Source organism: Pleurodeles waltl, chromosome 2_1 (genome assembly GCF_031143425.1).
Source record: "Pleurodeles waltl isolate 20211129_DDA chromosome 2_1, aPleWal1.hap1.20221129, whole genome shotgun sequence".
NCBI classification, from domain to species: Eukaryota; Metazoa; Chordata; class Amphibia; order Caudata; family Salamandridae; genus Pleurodeles; species Pleurodeles waltl.
Genome location: NC_090438.1, coordinates 40,657,061 through 40,677,704, shown reverse-complemented (window position 1 = coordinate 40,677,704; position 20,644 = coordinate 40,657,061). Strand labels below are relative to the sequence as shown.

The 20,644-nt window shown below is 46.4% G+C and overlaps 1 protein-coding gene across 1 annotated transcript in view; it reads right to left on the bottom strand.

The window, feature by feature from the left end:
- Positions 1–17,880, bottom strand: part of SNX12 (sorting nexin 12) — a 76,866-nt gene extending 58,986 nt beyond the window's left edge. The window contains exon 1 of the mRNA XM_069209446.1: positions 17,513–17,880. Within this exon, the coding sequence (XP_069065547.1) occupies positions 17,513–17,677 (165 nt within the window). The 5' untranslated portion in view covers positions 17,678–17,880. The remainder of the gene's footprint in view (positions 1–17,512) is intronic.
- Between the last annotated feature and the right edge of the window lie 2,764 nt (positions 17,881–20,644).

The following is a 20,644-nucleotide window of genomic DNA, read 5'->3' as shown; positions in this document are numbered from 1 at the left end:
TTATGTCACTGATTGCCACTGTAGTTCCCGACATTGAACAAAACTACTTTGTGTGCCAATATGCTCCTTGTGGAAGAGCAGAATGCGATCACTCACAGTAAAGCCAGCCGGAAGAGAGAGAAATAGAAGTTTAATAAAAACAAAATGTCTTTGTTAACACCAGACCTAATTAGGGACCAAGACCCAAATGTAGGTAGTTTTTTGCATGTCGCAAACAGCGACTTTTGCTGTTTGCGAAGTGCAAAAAGCACATTGCGATGCACAAACCCAGTTTTGCGATTCAGTAACTTGGTTACTGAATCGCAAAACGGGTTTGCGACTCGCAATTAGGAAGGGGTGTTCCCTTTTTAATTGCGACTCGCAGTGCAATGTAGGATTGGTTTGTGACCGCGGGTGCAAACCAATTGCAGTTTGCACCCATTTCAAATGGGTGCTAACACTTTCGCAAAAGGGAAGGGGTCCCCATGGGACCCCTTCCCCATTGTGAATGTCACTGTAAACATTTTTTCAGAGCAGGCAGTGGTCCTGTGGACCACTGGCTGCTCTGAAAAAATGAAACGAAAACGTTTCATTTTTCGTTTTTGTAATGCATCTCGTTTTCCTTTAAGGAAGCAGTCACAGACATGGTGGTCTGCTGTCTCCAGCAGGCCACCATCCCTGTGAGGGCCACTATTCGCAAGGGGGTCGCAAATTGCGACCCAACGCATGATTATTCACTAGGTGGGCATTTGCGAAGCCCTTGTGATTCACAGATGGTGTCAGGGACACCATCCTACATTCGGATTTGCGACTCGCAAATTGCGAGTCGCTCTGACTCGCAATTTGCGGGTCGCAAATCTGAACCTACCTACATGTGGCCCCAAATTCTTAAAGAAAGTCACAAAAGTGCACCCATGGTATATGTCGTACCCCTATAAAATATTTGTGAACTGTATTTTAGCATGGGTAAATATGCATGTGTATATTTGCTCATGTGAAAATCGACTGAGCATTTGCAAGTTCATTTTCCCTCCGGCCACTTTCTTCTCAACCCTGGAAGAAGTTCTAATTCTGCCATTGTCGGGAGTAAATGTCCAGCCTTTCTTATTATGGGAAAATATTAGAGAGAAGCTGGTGAAAATCTTTACAACATGCAGGTTAGTAGGTTTGCAGACTCAAAGGCATTCCAGCCCTGGAACTATTGCTTACTGCTTCCTCCAGCCCCAGTATGCAGATCTGCAGAAAGGTGGCAAAATAAGGAAATTGCTACAGTAGGGATTGAAACTGCAAGTATTCAAGCCCTACTATGGTAGTAGCCCTGGCATAATCAGAGAGGCTATTATCAGAGCTCTTACATAATGAGATTGCTGCCATAATTTGTCGCCACACTACATGGCACCAAAGGGACAAGTAGATCTTTTTACAGGACAAGTAGATTTGAGAAGCAACCTGTCCCCTGGACAAGTAGATATTTTAATAAATTCCACACCCCTGCTCATGTAAAGTGCTCCAATACCTTTGTGTCGAGTTCACGCTACATAAAACTGCAGAAATAAAAAAAAAAAAGAAAGAGACCTGCAAACTTTGCAAAGAAACAGCAAGATGTCCAAAACTAAGGAACAAGCATCATACCGCCATGAGTGCGAAGCGGTGAGGAAAAGGAGGGAAAGAGGGAAAAAAATAATAAAAAAATAAAAATAAAAAAAATTGTGCGCCACACCAAGGTATCTCGCTGATCGTGCAATAATTCATGTAACAGGGTCAGTCTCCAAGGTGTTAACAAAACAGCCTCAAGGAGGGACAAACAAAAGCATTTACTACAATCCCATTACTGACTGCCCCTTTCTTTGCGTAGTACTCAAAAGAACAGCAACTCACCCTGCTACAAAGGCACACTTGATGGGGACTTCCATAGTGTGCTGCAAGAAGGGCAGTTAGGATGCTGCCCGTGCAGCAGCACCCTACTGCTATCCTCCATGTGGTAGGCTACGCTCTCCAGCTATATGGCATCTAGTACAACTCAATCTACTGACTGGGCACAGCAAAGAGCGTCTACATCCGGTATGGGGACATCTGACACTGCCCTTGCACACTTCGCCCATTTTGTGAAATATCCTGTCCAGATTTACTCATTCCTCCATTCTACACTTCCAGTGACACACAAACCATTGTCAAAGCGTACGAACCAACTGCACAAGGAATTAAGTACCAGCCTCCCTCCGAAGAAAAACCACAGACAAAAGGAAAGCTTTCAAATGGCAGCCTACACAGACAAAACCTTGAAAAAAAGTTATTTTTTTAAAAAAAATTCCGCCACCTCCTTTCATTTAAGGTCAAAAACATCAAAAAATTTGTAATAGCAGCCAAAAGATTCTGTCTTGACTCCCAAATAAAAGAAGCGAAAAATATATATTTTTTTAAAAGTCGGAAATTATTGATCTAATACAAGAATCCACCCCCAGTGGCCACATCGAATCCAAACTCAATTACTTGCATTCTTTGCCTATCCCAAGATAAACAAAATCAGAAAATAATTCATCCCCAAAAACAAAATAAATCAGAACTTTCTTCCGATAATGTAAACATTTGCCGTGAGGTCTCCCACATCTCAGCTCTCACTTGTTTATTTTACCGCCGACACCAAACCATCAGCTTTCTCCGATGATCACATGTCCATTTAACTAACGTAACTAATAAACTATCAATTTTACTCCCACTGTCAAGCCTGCCACAAATATCACACTCCACCATACCTAGTCCTTGAATGTTTGAAACCAGCCACTCCTCAAATAAAACAAAAACACATCAAGAACCATACATGGTTGAAGATCACCGACCCATTTCAGGCCTAAATCAATGAAGAAAAAAAAAAGTTGCAGCCTCAAAACTAAGAGGCCACATCCAGAAAACATGATTTACTGAGACCACGTTATTTTCGTGTCTGGCCCAGGCATAGGACTGAAACGGTCACACTGCAGGATATTGACAATATACTCAAACTTTATGAAAGTTAACATGGCCTATTTTTGTTGGGTTATTGTGTGGAATGTGAGGGATGTAATAACTGCTTAGCAACACTAAATGGAATGTGAAGGGAGGTGGAGATTGTGAGCAGTGACGGTTGCTTACTGGAACTGCCAGGGTTGGTAGCATCATGCTTGTTTGGAATAAAGCTTTGGAAAAGGGGACAAGGATGGCGTCTTTTTCAGTGGCGAGGAGGATGGGATGCCATATGTAAGCCAACCCTGGCATAGGGGCGACACCCACTTCATGGTGAAGAATAGGATCCCAGGAGTGTTGTGGTTTCGTGTGAGCTGACACAGGCAGGCGGGCTCTAAAGGTGAAGAGGCGTCATCGTGCAATCACGACCTCCTGGCTGTCTGGGGAGGTGGCCAGGAAAGCAGAGTGTGTACCTGGGAGAGTACTGAACGTCCCATTGAGTGTTACTCTAAGGGCTGAAATTCGTCAGAAGACACTGTGAGCCTGTTGTAAGGGGCTCCGTGCCGGTAGGAGTTTTGTGAAGATAAGGAGAAATACGACCAGTACTGTGATGCGAGGATATGGCACAATATTAGGAACGAGGAACTTTGTGCTGGCTGTTCTTGGACGGACATTGTTAATGTGAGGTATTATTGGTTTTATCGGCGATCGTAACGGTGTTATTTACGCTTAATACTGTTGTGGGTATCCCACACTGTGAACTCGCTCACGCCGGCTTATCTTGTGCCTGTTTGCCTTTGAATTGCCGTTGCAAGTGTCCCGCGCTGTGGAGGCACTTGCGCACTGGAACCTTCGTCCTGCACTGTGAACTTGCTTTCGCAGGTTTACCTTGTGCCAGTGTACTTTTGAATTGCTGTTGAGTGTCCCACGCTGTGGAGTCACTCGTGCACTGGAGCCTTCGCACAAGTGCTGCATTGTCGAGGGGATATCGAGTGGATCGGACATCGAGGCTTGATGTTGCCGAAACAAGGGCAACCAACGTTGGATATTGTCGTCGCTGCTTCACGATGTCAAAACAAGGGCAACCAACTCTAAGAAAAGGAACAAATGTTCATACTACGATGATGTCATCGCCGGATTAAAGGTGCATCGTTTGTTTTTCCCTCGCTGGAGCGTTGTGGGGCCATTTTTTTGTTTCGTTTTGTTTGTTCCTGTTGGAAATCTATGCATTTCTACTGACTTTTGTCAAGAAGGAAAGAGTAACTATGTGAACATCTTGTCCTGACCAAGAAGGAGAGGGAAGGAATTGTTCAGATTGGACTACAGTAACTGGTTTGATGAACACTGCTAAATTGTGTTGAAATTTGTTTTATTATAATATTTTTTTGTTTTGTTTCTAGGGCAGGTTGTGCACACTATGCAGTCAATACCGCCTCCTCCCACATTTCTGGCTCTACCTGGTGAACCAAATATGCCATAGGAAGATTGGCAAGAGGCTTTCGAAGGGTATTTAGAGGCTTTAGGTGGAGCTATTTTTACAGCTAAAAGGAAATTAGCTTTGCTAAAACATAATTTGGGGGTGGAGGGCAGGAAAGTGTTGAAAACTTTACTATGTGATAGTTCTGTTGTAAATGGTGAAGGGTCTGATGAGGAGGTAGATAGTGATGTATAAACTAGAGCCATGGGGGTGTTGGAAAATAGTTTTAGTAAGAAGATAAGTATAGTGGTAGAGCGTAACAAGTTTTTGTTCTAGAATGCAAGTGCCTAGTGAATCAATTGATCAGTTTGTAAGTGCATTACGAACATTAGCAAATATGTGCAAGTTTGCACAAGGAGATAATTAGAGAACAGTTGATAAACCGCACTAGGAACTTAAAAATTCAAGAGAAGCTACTGAGTTTCAAGGATCCATCGTTAGATGAGGCGATAGTTATTGCACGACGTATTGAAAACATGTCAAGATATATAAAGGAATTAGGAAAAAACAATGTAGAAGATGTAACTGTGCAAGAAGTAGACAAAGTCAAATGCAATAAGAACGATAGTAGGATGGATTGGAAGAAAAAAAAAATGTTATAGATGTGGTAGTGTCAAGTATTTAGCATTTTCAGTGAGTTGCCCAGCTGTAAATGCTAAGTGTTTCAATTGTAACAGGATGGGGCATTTTTCTAAAGTGTGTAACCAAAAGAAAATGGTGACCAAAAAGAAAAGTGTGAATTGTTTGTTAAACGATGGTAAAGAAGTAGAGAAAATTTCTTCCGATTAATATGATGACCATATACAGGTGTTTATTCTGAGTGATGCCACCACAGAAGAAGAGTCGTATCAAAGTAATATTTTGTTGTTAGGAAATGAGCAGTACAGACCGCCAAAGTGTGTTGTGAGTTTGAATGGTGTATCAATTAGCATGTGGGCGGATTCATGTTACCTGCATAAGCTCATTGATAAGGATACGTGGTACAAAGTAGGAAAGGTGAATTTGACCAAGTCTAAAGTTGAATTGGTAGGATATGGTGAGAGTAGAATACCGGTTGTAGGATGTTTTCAGGGAACTGTAGTTTTTAAACAGAGAGAAATAATATGTTGTGTGTATGTGGTGGAGAGTGGCAAGTGTTTGGTAGGGTGCAACGAGCAAAGAGCGTTGGCAATTCTGTTGAATCCAAATGCGGATGAACAGGTGTTGACTGTTATGCATGAAGATGTAAAGTCAGAAAAATGGAGGTCGGAGTTTCCGTTGTTGTTTGGGGACAAGTTGGGATGTCTTAAAAAATGTAAACACAAGATTATTCTGAGAGATGATGCGGTACCAAAAGTGCATAAGGTTAGAGGGGTACCATTAGTGTTAAGGGATGCTTTGAAAGTTGAGTTGGCAAGGTTATTGGAGTTGGGGGTGATAACAGTTAAGTCTTCAGAATGGTTGAGTCCGGTGGTGCGGGCTCGAAAACCTAATGGCAAGATCATGATGTGTGTGGACTTGAGGGATTTAAATAATAATATATGGATTGACAGACATCCCATACCAAATATAAATGAATTGTTGGCCAGAATTCAAGGTGGGAAGGTGTTTTCTACTCTTGATTTGTCTAATGCATATCATTAAATTTGGTTACATCCACCTGAAGGAGCATTTAGATTTTTGCTAATGCCTTTTGGTTTGGCATCTGCTTCAGCAGTGTTCCAAAGGGTTATGCAAAGTTTTATTGGGCAATGTTAAGAATGTGAAGTTTTTTCAGGATGATGTGTTCGTATGGGCAGAAAATGGGATTGAACATGATGAGGTGTTGAGGAAAGTGTGTTCAATTTTGGAAAAAGCAGGTTTGACTGTTGAGATGAAGAAGTGCAAGTCTGTGCGACAGAGTGCTGAGCACCTTGGTCATGCTGTGTCTGGGGAAGGTATAAAACCACAGGTCGGTCTAATGGAGGTGATTGAAAGGGCACCAAGTCCGATGGATAAAGATCAATTGAGATCATTCTTTGGCTTGGCCGAATATTATGTGAAATGTGTAAAGAATTTTGTTGACATTGCTCAACCACTGCGTGTGTTGATGAAGAATCAGAAATTTGAGTGGTCGGAGGGGTGTCAAGCGTTCGATGAGTTGAAGACGAATATTATTAATTCTGTGGAGTTTAAACCATTTGTGACGAACAACCATACGATTATTCTACAGATGCCAGTATGTATGGTTTGGGAGCAGTGTTGATGCAAGTAAGGGAAGGAGCATGTGATTGCTTTTGCCTCGAGGACAGAGGGGCAGAAGTTACATATTCTGCGATCGAGAAAGAGGCTAGTGTTTGTTGGTGCGGGGTCCAACATTTCAGAAATTATGTGTGGGGGGGAAAGTTTGAATTACGAATGGATCATAAACCTTTAGTTGACATTTTACGACAAAGGGTGCCAGCCGAGCGTCTCCTCGAATAGCGAAATGGTTGTATAGGCTGCAGGAATATGATTTTATGATTGAATATGTCCCAGGTGTGGTAAATATGAATGCTGTCTTTCTTGACAACCAATTGAGGAGGTGGAAAGTGAGGAGACTGAGGAGTGGGTAGTAGCGAATATACAAGTTGTTAAGACAAAAGCTATAGGGGAGGATGTATGGAAGATGGCAGAGGAGGATGTGATTCAAACGTTAAAAACAAATTTGGACAAACATTGGTGGGAATTAGGAGATGTTGCATCAAATTTTAAGAATGTGTGGTCAGAAATATCTGTACAGAATGGTGTATTGAGAAGGGGTGGCAAGGTGATTGTGCCGTGCAAGTTAAGAGAGAAGGTACTGGAGGTTTTGCATGAAGGGCATGGTGGTATGTCTGGTATGAAAAGAAAGGCTAGAGAGGATTTTTGGTGGCCAGGCATAGATCGGGATGTGGAGAGATTTGTTAGGAATTGTTTATGCTATGCATGCAGTGACAAAACTCATGTTGGAAAGAGTACTCCAGTGGTTACCATACCAGTTCCACGTAAGCCGTGGCAAAGGTTGGTATGGATGTGTGCGGTGCTTTTCAGCTGGATGGATTACCATTCAAAATGGCCAGAGGTTAGTATAGTGCGAGATGTTAGATCTGGTGTGATTATTGAATTTTGTGAAGAGAAGGTTATCCTGAAGTTGTGATGACGGATAATGGTCCACAGTTTACGTCAAGTGAGTTTGAGGACTACTTGGTGAGCTGTGGAGTTAAACATATTAAAACGGCCATAGCACATCCCAGAGAGAATGGATTAGTGGAAAGGTTCAATAGAGTGTTGGGTGAGAACATACAGTTGTCAGTCCAGAATGGGTTGGATTAGAAGAAGGAGATTAAAGATTTGTTGTGGAGTTATTGCACCACCCCACATTCTCTCACTATGGAAACACCGTTTATGTTGTTAAAAAGGTAGGAAACCGTGTATTAAGGCTGTACCTGGTTGGATGGGCAAGGCAGGTAGGGGAAAAGGTAAATGAAGGGAAATTATTGAGTTGTGTGGTAGAATGGCAAGGAAAGTATGAGGGTAGAGGTATGGAGGGAGTGATGAGCAGAAGTTGGCAGTGAGAGATTGGGTGCGGACAAGGGTTTGGGAGAAGAAAAAAGGTCGTTCAAATGGTCTGTGCCTAAGCAGATAAGGAAAGTGAGAGGTTATAGTGTAGTGTTGGATGATGGAAAGAGATAGAATGTGAAATGTAGTGAGTTGGAGTTGAAGAGGTGGAAAAGTGGAGTAAATAAGAATGGAAATGTAGGGAGAGAAGTGGTGTTGAAGGAAAAGGGAAAGAGAAGTGTGAAGAGGCCAGATTATTTGAAAGAGTACGTTGTAAATTAGTAAAGTTTGCAACACTTACATGTGTTTGTGCACCAATAGTGCTTGCTGTATTTTGTTTTTGTTATGTTTCTTTGTTATATACATGGTTATTGTTTTAGCTTGTATTCCAACATGGCCTATTTTTGTTGGGTTATTGTGTGGAACGTGAGGGATGTAATGATTGCTTAGCAACACTAAATGCAATGTGAAGGGAGGTGGAGATTGTGAGCAGTGACAGTTGCTTACTGGAACTGCCAGGGTTGGTAGCATCTTGCTTGTTTGGAATAAAGCTTTGGAAAAGAGACAAGGATGGCGTCTTTTTCAATTTTTGTGTTTAACAATAACCTTAGCTATTATGGACCAGGATATGCTCACAGACACGTGCAAAAGAAATTGATGAGAATGTTTCCAAATCCTACCTACAGGACACATCGAAGCGTGTTAAAATTGTAAAGTATTTCACTGACACCATCCATGTAATGTACCCTGTGAAGAGTTCATCTTATCACCAATACTCTTCAAAAATATTCTGCGATCTGTCTGAACTCTATTTTACATCTCCTTCTACCGGTGTGCAGAGAACAAACTACTGCATTAAAAGAAACTTCTGACTCCATCAACAATCCTACAACACAGCAAGTATAGATTCAGCATCAGATGGAACAAAGGCATCAGAACATCAACACAAACAAAGGCAAAACTTTTCATTGGGACTCCCAAATCAAACAAAAACATGTTAACAAGCTAAAATCTGTCACCACCACTTCATTTTGGATGAAAGCTTTCACTCAAAACTATGTTCAAATTATGGCAAATTCAGCGAGCACCCAATTTAGAAACTGACAAAAGCCTCAAGCGCATCCTAAAAAACAGCATGGATAGATTATGGATGAGAGCTCCTCACTCCCCCCCCAAAAAAGGCCTCACCCCATTGAAGCCGTATTACATGCAGCACCTCACACCAAACAAACCTTGACAAAGTCAACATACCTACCCTTTGGGACCTTTAGGATTTGCCAAACCAATGAGTTTCATCAGTGCTGCACAGCATGGACACAAAAAAAGCACAATACTAAAGCAAAATAAGGTGCAACGGCTTCATCAGTCTGTAGGTGTGCGCCTGCATTACGTCAGTATACACATCAGGATATTACGCATGCACACAAAATAACACAGGCACCTTAGGAGAGGCACTGGTGGAAAAGGAATGTGAAAGCGTGTGTGTTTTTAACACATTAAGTGGGGTCAGCAATGCGCAACCTGCTGCCTCCCAACCCTGGGAAACAAAAAGAAGCTGCCCATGAAGGAGTGAGTGGGGTAAGCAACAGGGAGTGAGCAGGAGAGGGGACATCAGCAGGCGAGGGAGAGAAGCACACAGCGAGAAAGCACCAGGAGTCCGGCGATGGAGAAGCACACAAGGGAGCACGTGCAAGACCAGGGCCACAGCAACACAGAGTAGGAGGGAGACATGAGGGCGACAGCTGAGCCCGTGCACTTGCAAGGAAAGCCTCAGCAAAAAGAAAGTAGCTTCCTACACGTGAGAAGCAGGACAGGAGCCGGTCAGTCAGAGAGAGGGTAAAGAGGCCTCGCTCCAGGGAAGGGACTAACACAATGGACAAGGAAAGGCATCCGATAAGAGCAAGCAACTTACAAAACCAACTGATGATAAACAATGATGGGGCTTTCTAAGCCCATCAGGTCTTTTAAAACCAGAAAGCTTTCACTGTGTTTGGTTCGACCTTAAAATGCCCCCTCCCCCCCCCCCAATATCATACAAAAACAAGTATCTGGACACCGGATTCTTACTGAAATCCATGTCCAGTTTCAGGCACTCCAATACATAAAATATACTTATCGTGATTGGTTTGCTGAAACTAGACTAACAGGAAAAATAACGTGTTGTTAAAATGAACTTATGCAGTTCACCAGCTCACTTCAGCCATTTGCTAACTTTACTGAGCTGGTTTTGCTCTCACAGGGAACAGACGAACACCAATGTAGGCACTGTGAAGCTGTAGGCTACTAAGGAAAGGTGAGCTTTAAGACAAAAATGTTTTTCCCATTAGTCATCGTTTTATACTCACGAGGGCCCAACGGCTACTCGACAATTAAGTTTTGCAAAAGCATTTACTTACGGCAAGCACTGGTAAAGCCAAATGGGCGCCAGCCCACAACAGGCCTTTTGGGTTACATTCGGTCAGAAAAAGCTTAAGTTGCTCTAAGGCTAGACTTAAAAATCGTCTTTGGGAGTGATTCAGAGGCAAGAACAGTAATTAGGGAGCCTATACTCTGTGGGCCTGCTACTCTGCTCTGTTGCTCCTTGGTCCTGCTTGTACTCGGCATCGGGCAAGAAGGGCTGTGCTCTGATGCCCAGTGTGGGTTGGGGAAGAGCAGATTCCTTAGTGGAGTTTGTCATCGCTGGAAAAGTGACTGTGCAGACCTGACTTGAGGCACAGAGCGCCTGGGAGCCTTCCACCCAGCAGCACTGGCCCTGGCTGTCGAGGAAGAGCCTTAGGAATGGGCCATGTCACAGTGACACTCGTGGGTATTTTCGACTGAAGAACTCCACGTTCTCAATGCACTGACGAGGACCGCTGCAGCCAAGCTGCCCTCCCTGTCTGTGTCCCGACTGATGGAGTCAAGGTCGCCACCCCCTTCTTAAAGGCTACACACCAACCATTCTGGACTGTCCCCTCCTGCTCACAAACCGCATCTGCTACTGATGACGGGCCTCATCTGAAGTCAGTTTTTGTTCCCAGGCTACCATTCCTCGGTGCACAGTACCCACAGCTGACAGCATCCGCCCCAACCCGCTGGCCTCCCTTGGCAGTAGCCTTATCTCCTGTCCCTTCTCGGCAGACCTGCAGGGCTTTCGATGAGCCGGTACCGACATCGAGCACCGGAACCCCTTGGCCCTGGAGAGTACCAGTACTCCCAGCAGTAACAGCTGCCGCTGACATTGAGGCAGTCGGAGTGCAGCACATCTGTGTGATCTGTGCAGCGCCCAGACAGCCGAGCAGCTCATTGTGAATTCCTGCCCTGGCTTCTGGGGTCACACTTGGGTGGCGAGCACAGGGTACCTTCCTGTGCCACACTACACTTGATGCTGCCCGACTCCTGGCAAGTGGTGCGCACTGAAGTCCAGGCAGCCGGCTTCAGGGAGGACACAGGCGGCTGTGCTGTTTAAAAAAGCGTAGCGCTTGTATTTTGTTTTTATGTGGGCGTTTATGTAATGCGTGTTTTGTGTGCCCAATGCCCATCCCCTGTAACATGTACCCTTCCTGGACTGCATCAGCAAGGCCCCTACCTCCACCCTGCATGAACACACGTTTATGGCAGACCCCATGATCAGTCGAAAACAATCTGGGGGATTTTCGTCTTATGAGCAACTTTTGCACCCGAGATCTTTTCAGGGTAAGAGCGTATGTATGTGCAGCCTGGAAATGTCACCACTGCATGGGGAACACTCGCTGTAAGCTAAGTACATATGATTGAACGGTTATCCTACATGCCCAGCAGATGCTAGATTCCTTCTTGTAGAGTAAAATCCAGCGTGAAACCTCAGTCCTGACGAGTTTCCCTGCAGCACAACAACCGCAACGCAAATGTGACGTGTGCATCTTTCCTTGAAAAGTATCAAGCTACCTTATGTCAACAGTAACTTTCAGCTTTATGCCAAAGTGAGTAATTTACATCAAAAGCCTTAACTTTACTTCGTTCAATAGCACTCAGTCATCGTAAGCGGTCTTGGTGTGCCTTCGCTCTCTCGGGGGTGTGGGAAATGTGACATTGGTTTGTTATAGGCGCTTCTGTGCTCTTCTTCTGTCTGCCTTTTTTCCTGTTTCTCTTTGCGAGTTTTGCTAGTTGGCTAGAGCCCGATGGATACGTGGGGTACCGCCTTGAGACTTTTGTAGTTGGCTAGAGCCCGATGGATACGTGGGGTACCGCCTTGAGACTTTTGCTAGTTGGCTAGAGCCCGATGGATACGTGGGGTACCGCCTTGAGACTTTTGCTAGTTGGCTAGAGCCCGATGGATACGTGGGGTACCGCCTTGAGACTTTTGTAGTTGGCTAGAGCCCGATGGATACGTGGGGTACCGCCTTGAGACTTTTGCTAGTTGGCTAGAGCCCGATGGATACGTGGGGTACCGCCTTGAGACTTTTGCTAGTTGGCTAGAGCCCGATGGATACGTGGGGTACCGCCTTGAGACTTTTGCTAGTTGGCTAGAGCCCGATGGATACGTGGGGTACCGCCTTGAGACTTTTGCTAGTTGGCTAGAGCCCGATGGATACGTGGGGTACCGCCTTGAGACTTTTGCTAGTTGGCTAGAGCCCGATGGATACGTGGAGTACCGCCTTGAGACAGTTCCGTGCAGTTGTGCTTACGCTGCGGAGTCTGGGGCCACTAGTGATCTGTGGTGAGCCTTGCTATGGCTCATGAACCAATGACTGATTTGTAATTACCTTCAACAGGTGGCGCCCAGGAATTGTGCGGAGCTTGGACTTAGACATTCCTTTGTGTCTAGATATTCGGGCTGTCTTGTTTTGTTGTCTTGTCCTATGCACTATAAATCATAAATAAATAAAATAAAACCCTTGTAAGCGGTCAGTGTTAAAGATTAGAGAACTGAAGACGGGGCACGGTTTGCCCGAGATCACACAGCCTGGCCGAGAGGGGAAGCCACAGTTACCCCATCCTGGATCTGTAATAGACCTCCTGCCCTTGGACAACCGCTGCTCAGGGTTTCCCTTATTTTTTGCTGATCATCATACTGCCTTACTATTTTTATACCCTCTCCTTTCTTTTGCTATACTTCTCTGATCCTCGCTGGGTTTTGAAGAGACATCTTATGGGAGGGTTTGTATCTCAGTGTGCTTCTGAGCCTATCTGGCAAAGCCCTACGATCCATTTATCGCCCCAAAAGGACTAAACATTTACTAATCGCGCGCTTAACTAGAAGTTGACTATTACGCAAAAAATAATCATTTTCACTGCTCTTTCTAGAAATGATGTTCGGCAAATCAAAGCACCAAGGAACCTTCCCTATCCACAGAGCTAACAGAATAGGGTTTTAAGTAAACCTGCATACAAAAAAAAACTGTGGGTGGGAGGAAAAAAAAAAAAAAAAAAAAAAAAAACACGAAATGAGGTCTCCTGTTTTGCTTGTCAGTTGATAGAACAAGAGATCAAAGTTTCAATCGCACTGTTCTCCCTTTCAATTGCGGGACGCGGGACAAAATCACCTCAACTAGACTCCGTATCTATTTTCCGTCAAAGATGAGAGCCAAGAAGACCATTAATCATAAAAATTGGACGATATACACATATTTGAGAAATCAAGAGCAACGAAGACATAAGTATAAACTTAAGATAGAGACCTGTAATCACCTGCTTCTCGGCATAGACTGGGAAAAGGAACATTAGGCAAAATAAAATGTGTCCTTACTAAAGCAGCAAAGAAAGTGCGTTGTCTAGATTTAGCAATTACCTGTCAACCTACGAGGACAAATCAATAGTAGTCCATATAACACTTTCTAAGACTGTGACTTTGAACTATGTAATCATTGCCCTCTGTAAACATCTACTGGTTGTGCAAGTCTTGGTGAAGTATTCGGTTCTCAAAACCAGGACAGAAACCATTTTCCATGATGAAGCACTACCAAAATGTAGTCCAAATTCCACCGCAGCAGTTTTGGAGAACGTCTGGAGTGTGCGTGATTTCAACTCGAGATCAAGCTCGCTGCAAGCAGTCTAAACTACCTGTAGCACAAATGGCTTTTTAGACAATTATTTGGGTAATCGTGCTGAATATGCACCATTTTGCCACCATTTTTAGGCAGGTGAAATTGCAGCACTACTACAGAGGTACATAATGAAGGGATCAGAATATTTCACAAGTTCCCTTTCAGAACCAACACATGTTCTTCAAATTCATAAACAAAACACTGACTGTTGCATCTGCTGTTTGGCCCTATTTTGTAAAGGGTTTCTAAGGGGAGAAGCACTGAACAGAGTTTGGACAGAGCACAGCGCCATATTTAAAGATCATGAAACCGCTGATGCAAACCAAGAAAACTCTACCTCCCCCGATTACCGCTCAGCCCCCCTCACCCTGATGCTTTCCTCCTATGCTACTTCCCTCGATTACTTATCAGCCTCCCCACCCTGCTGCTTCCCTTCTCTGCCTTGATACCAGACAGCTTCTCTCCTATCACCCGCTCCTTTGCTGTCAGCTCTACCCCCCGCTCTTCTCAGGACATGTTACCATCACCCACTCCTTTGCTGTCAGCTTCATCCCAGCCCTCAGCCCCTGCTCTTCTCGGGGCATCTCTCTCACCCACTTCCTGATGTCAGCTTCACCCTCAGCCCCTGCTCGTCTCAGGGTACCTCGTGATCATTCACCCTTTGCTGTCAGCTTCACCCCGTCCCTTAGCCCCTGCTCTTTTCTGGTCACCTTGTTAGTGTCCGCTTCACCCCAGCCCCTGCTCTTCTCGGGGCATCTCTCATCCACTCTTTGGTGTTAGCTTCACCGTAGCCCCTGCTCTTCTCGGGGCATCTTGTTAGTGTCAGCTTCTCCTCAGGCCCTGCTCTTCTCAGGGCACCTTGTTAGTGTCAGCTTCTCCTCAGCCCCTGCTTTTCTCGAAGCAGCTCACACCCACTACTTTGCTGTCAGCTTCACCCACAGCCCCTGCTCTTCTCGGGGCATCTTGTTAGTGTCAGCTTCTCCTCAGGCCCACCTCTTCTCGGGGCATCTCTCACCCACTCTTTGGTTTCAGTTTCACCATCTGCCCCTGCTCTTCTCAGAGTATCTCTCTCACCCATTCCTTTGCGGTCAGCTTAAACCCCAAGCGCCTGCTCCTCTTAGGGTATCTCTCACCCACTCTTTGGTGTCAGCTTCACCCTCAGCCCCTGCTCTTCTCAGGGTATCTTTCACCCACTCTTTGGTGTCAGCTTCACCCTCAGCCCCTGCTCTTCTCAGGGTATCTCTCTCACCCACATCCTGATGTCAGCTTCACCCTCAGCCCCTGCTCTTCTCAGGGTATCTCTCTCACCCACATCCTGATGTCAGCTTCACCATCAGCCCCTGTCCTCCTCAGGATCTCTCTCTCACCCACTCTTTGCTGTCAGCTTCACCCCAGCCCCTGCTCTTCTCAGGGTATCTCTCTCACCCACATCCTGATGTCAGCTTCACCATCAGCCCCTGCCCTCCTCAGGATATCTCTCTCACCCACTCTTTGCTGTCAGCTTCACCCTCAGCCCCTGCTCTTCTCAGGGTATCTCTCTCACCCACATCCTGATGTCAGCTTCACCATCAGCCCCTGTCCTCCTCAGGATATCTCTCTCACCCACTCTTTGCTGTCAGCTTCACCCTCAGCCCCTGCTCTTCTCAGGGTATTGCTCACCCACTCCCTGGTGTCAGCTTCACCCTCAGCCCCTGCTCTTCTCAGGGTCTCATCTCGTGACCATCCACTCTTTGCTGTTAGCTTCACCCCGGCCCTTAGCCCCTGCTCTTCCTGGGGCATCTTGTCAGTGTCAGCTTCTCCTCAGCCCCTGCTCTTCGCAGGGTATCTTTCACCCACTCTTAGGTGTCAGCTTCACCCTCAGACCTTGCTCTTCTGAGGGTATCTTTCACCCACTCCCTGGTGTCAGCTTCACCCTCAGCCCCTGCTCTTCTCAGGGTATTGCTCACCCACTCCCTGGTGTCAGCTTCACCCTCAGCCCCTGCTCTTCTCAGGGTATTGCTCACCCACTCCCTGGTGTCAGCTTCACCCTCAGTCCCTGCTCTTCTCAGGGTATTGCTCACCCACTCCCTGGTGTCAGCTTCACCCTCAGTCCCTGCTCTTCTCAGGGTATCTCTCTCACCCACTCCCTGGTGTCAGCTTCACCCTCAGCCCCTGCTCTTCTCGGGGTATCTCTCTCACCCACTCCCTGGTGTCAGCTTCACCCTCAGCCCCTGCTCTTCTCAGGGTATCTCTCTCACCCACTCCCTGGTGTCAGCTTCACCCTCAGCCCCTGCTCTTCTCGGGGTATCTCTCTCACCCACTCCCTGGTGTCAGCTTCACCCTCAGCCCCTGCTCTTCTCAGGGTATTGCTCACCCACTCCCTGGTGTCAGCTTCACCCTCAGCCCCTGCTCTTCTCGGGGTATCTCTCTCACCCACTCCCTGGTGTCAGCTTCACCCTCAGCCCCTGCTCTTCTCAGGGTATTGCTCACCCACTCCCTGGTGTCAGCTTCACCCTCAGCCCCTGCTCTTCTCGGGGTATCTCTCTCACCCACTCCCTGGTGTCAGCTTCACCCTCAGCCCCTGCTCTTCTCAGGGTATCTCTCTCACCCACTCCCTGGTGTCAGCTTCACCCTCAGCCCCTGCTCTTCTCGGGGTATCTCTCTCACCCACTCCCTGGTGTCAGCTTCACCCTCAGACCTTGCTCTTCTCAGGGTATCTTTCACCCACTCCCTGGTGTCAGCTTCACCCTCAGCCCCTGCTCTTCTCAGGGTATTGCTCACCCACTCCCTGGTGTCAGCTTCACCCTCAGCCCCTGCTCTTCTCAGGGTATTGCTCACCCACTCCCTGGTGTCAGCTTCACCCTCAGTCCCTGCTCTTCTCAGGGTATTGCTCACCCACTCCCTGGTGTCAGCTTCACCCTCAGCCCCTGCTCTTCTCGGGGTATCTCTTTCACCCACTCCCTGGTGTCAGCTTCACCCTCAGCCCCTGCTCTTCTCGGGGTATCTCTCTCACCCACTCCCTGGTGTCAGCTTCACCCTCAGCCCCTGCTCTTCTCAGGGTATTGCTCACCCACTCCCTGGTGTCAGCTTCACCCTCAGCCCCTGCTCTTCTCAGGGTATCATCTCGTGACCATCCACTCTTTGCTGTCAGCTTCACCCCGGCCCTTAGCCCCTGCTCTTCCTGGGGCATCTTGTTAGTGTCAGCTTCTCCTCAGCCCCTGCTCTTCTCAGGGTATCTCTCTCACCCACTCCCTGGTGTCAGCTTCTCCTCAGCCCCTGCTCTTCTCGGGGTATCTCTCTCACCCACTCTTTGGTGTCAGCTTCACCCTCAGCCCCTGCTCTTCTCAGGGTATCTCTCTCACCCACTCCCTGGTGTCAGCTTCACCCTCAGCCCCTGTGCTTCCTGGGGCATCTTGTCAGTGTCAGCTTCTCCTCAGCCCCTGCTCTTCTCAGGGCCCCCGGGGGCAGTCTGACTCACATGACTGACCCCCAGCTAGTGCCGCGCTTCCCTGTGGCCGGCCCTCGCCTGCCAGGTCACCTACGGGCACCCCTCAGGCCAGGCCGCGCCCCCGGTGTACGGTCGCCGTGCCCTCACCCGCATGCGCAGCTCGTAGCTGGTGTAACGGGCCCTGCCTACGCCCACGGTCTGCGGGCTGAACAGGTCGATCTCCAGGAAATTGCTGGGCGGCCCGTAGGCGTCCGTCAGGTCCTGGGGCTTGGAGTTGAGGCGCCGGGTGTCGGCCACCGCCGCCTCCGCCATGTCTAGCGCCGCGAACCCAGGAACTGGGGCAGCGGAGCTACAAGGACTACGAAGAGGGGCCGGCGACGTACGGCGTCATGACATCACCGCCCACCGCCGCACACAGGCCAGCGGAGACGGACGTCAGGCACACGCCCCAACGTCACAGTACAGTACCCAATAGAAGGGAGCAGTGCCTGTTGCGTGATGACGCTAAAGCAAACGCCCTCCGCGCCGTGGGCGGGACGACGTCTTCCGCGTAATGTCGTACGCAGTGAAGTGTTGTAACAAGTGGGCGGGGCTGTCTTCTAATTATGAATATGTTAATCCCACAGCTGTCAATCTCTTGCATGGAAAAACCGGGCCTAGTCAGTTGTTTAAGATATAAGAAGTGGGCCCATCAATGCCAATGGGGAATTCTATAGGTTTCACCAGTGGGTGGGTGTGTTAAAAGCCCTGGAAGTGTTTTGTTTCTTAGGCAAGTGAACATAAGTAGTTAACAGATAAGCTGTACAATGGTGGGGCAATTATGTGCACCTTAAAAAGCCCACCCACAAATAACCATAAGCATTGCATCGGGCATTGTCAAAACTGGCACTGCATGTATTGCCAAAGTCAAAAGGTGTTATGTTTTAAAAAACAAAAACAAACAAAAACAAGCATTGGCAAAGCCAACAGGTCTCAGCAATAGCCGAGCACCAAGCTTTTGGCGTTGTCCATGTATTGCCATCAGTGTAATTCGGTAATCAGTGGTTACAAATGTTAAAAGCTGGAGTGCTTTGTACACAATTGTCGCACAAGGCTATCTGCGCCGGCTGAACGAGCTATGAGTAACGGAGGGGAGTGGTGTGTTGTGGGGAGCACTGCTCAGCCCTACTGACCTGGCGGGGTAGGGGACCCCGAACATGAGACTGAGCACCAGGACTTGACTTGAACTTGCATGGTGAGCTGAGGTGAGGCGACATACAGTGGCAAGAGCAGGAAACAAAAAACAGTGTGAGCTAAAACAGTAGTGCTCGTGAAAATAGCCGTTCAAGAAATATAAAAGTAGTCCCAAAACAATACCTTTAAATGTCTGTGGAGTATGTTAAGCAGTAATTGGTCACTGCTTTTGGGGAGGGATAAACCTGGGAAGAGGCATGATGTATGCATGCCATGGGCAAATGGGGAGAATGAACAATGGAGAGACGATGGAGCCAACAGTTCAGAAGCCCCTAAGTACATAGAACAGGTCTCTTTTCGACACATACATGCACGCTGTTTAGAACCAAGACCTAAAAAAACAAGAGGAGATGTATACATGTCAACATTTTAAAACATTTTAATCTGTTAAGTGTTTTTTTTTTTAAATGTGTACAATGTATTTTCACCATTAATTTACACTGAAACAGTTGCAACAGTAGGCACGAGACAGCAAAATAAAGCCATTTTTTGGCTTGGCTCCCACCTGAATCAGGTCTATTGGCATGTATGGATATTTGGTCTAAGGGCTTGAGCTGCAGATTCTACAACTGGGTAACTAGATTTGAGTTGTGCGTCAACTCAAGATTCTGTGTTTCTCGAGGGAATCAATCTCCCTGTGCCTAAAAAAAGAAAAAAATATATTATCTTGTGTAATGCAGTCTGGTGCTCATGTAAAGTGGTATCACAATGAGAGGGTGATCCTACCTTATCTTTCCTTGTTGGGTGGCTATGTGAGAGACGCTGGGACTCTCTTATATTATTTGTAAGTATCCTCACCCACATGCACCACCCGTGGCATGTTGCATCATCAGATCCTCACCCACTGCACCTCATGTGAGTGGGCGGGCTCGGTGCAGTTTGTAAGCAGATCACTGATTCCTAAGGGTTAAATTAAAATTGCCTGCGGGTTTCTCTACTCTTTTGTTTATTATGAGCACCATTGGCAGGGTTAAATACAATTTAAAAGGTGGTGGTGTTAGGGGATATTATGACCCAAATGCCACAAGTTGACATGTTTCAGCCCTACTTGTGGCCCATCTGCATCATTCGGCTTTCTTCAGGACCACTATTATCCATAATCGTTTATACACAAGGGTGCATTTACCACATAATAGTACAGTGGTGTGGAATTCTCACACTTGTAGAAACATGCATGTACAAACCATAAAGGGTATTTCCCTGTTTTGGCTTTTTTAGGAGGAAAACAATCTTCACACATCCAGTGCATTTTGATTACCATGCAGTAAATCTGCCCCAGTACCTAGTAATTACAAGTTCAAACACATGAAATAGGGAATTACCATTTGAGATCAATTTATCCAGTCATAAAACAACATCAGATTCCAAATTCTGTGAGATTTAAACCATAAACTTTGAGCTCTGAGCAGCTCTGAGCAGGTGGTAAATGTATGCTGGTATGTATGGATGGGGCTGTGGGTGAGGAAGGGTATATAAAGAATAGAGGAGGGAACATGTTTTCAAGCTGGAAGGAGCATCGGTTGCCCAGTCAGAATAAATATATGAGGAACGAAGCCTGGCTGCTGCTGCTGCCAAAATCTTGTGCAATTTTACAGTGCAGAATTACATTTCCCCAAAACACAGGAAAAAACAGATGTTGCAAAAAACCATATAGTCCACCTGTAGTGCTTTCCTCTTATCTAGTTTTTAAGCACTAACATAACACAACAGAAATGCACTTCTGAGGTCAAAGAAGACTTTTATTGTTGTTAATTCTTCCCCAACCACAATATTTATGAATGACGAATTAGTAGCTTTCAAGTCCGCGTTAATCAAACAAAATATATCAGTTTGCAATATACACAGCAGGTTATATTTATAAGATATTGAATGCAAAGCAAAACAAATACTTCACCATGTGGGAACTATCTACAGCTTCATCTTTCTAAGGTCTGCAAGCTGATGACCCCTGTCAGCCGCGAGAAAGAGATTCATCTACCCACACGGGATTGCTGGCAGCTGGCGCCAAGCTCCAGCACGAGGTCCGGCAGATTCGAATCTGACCCT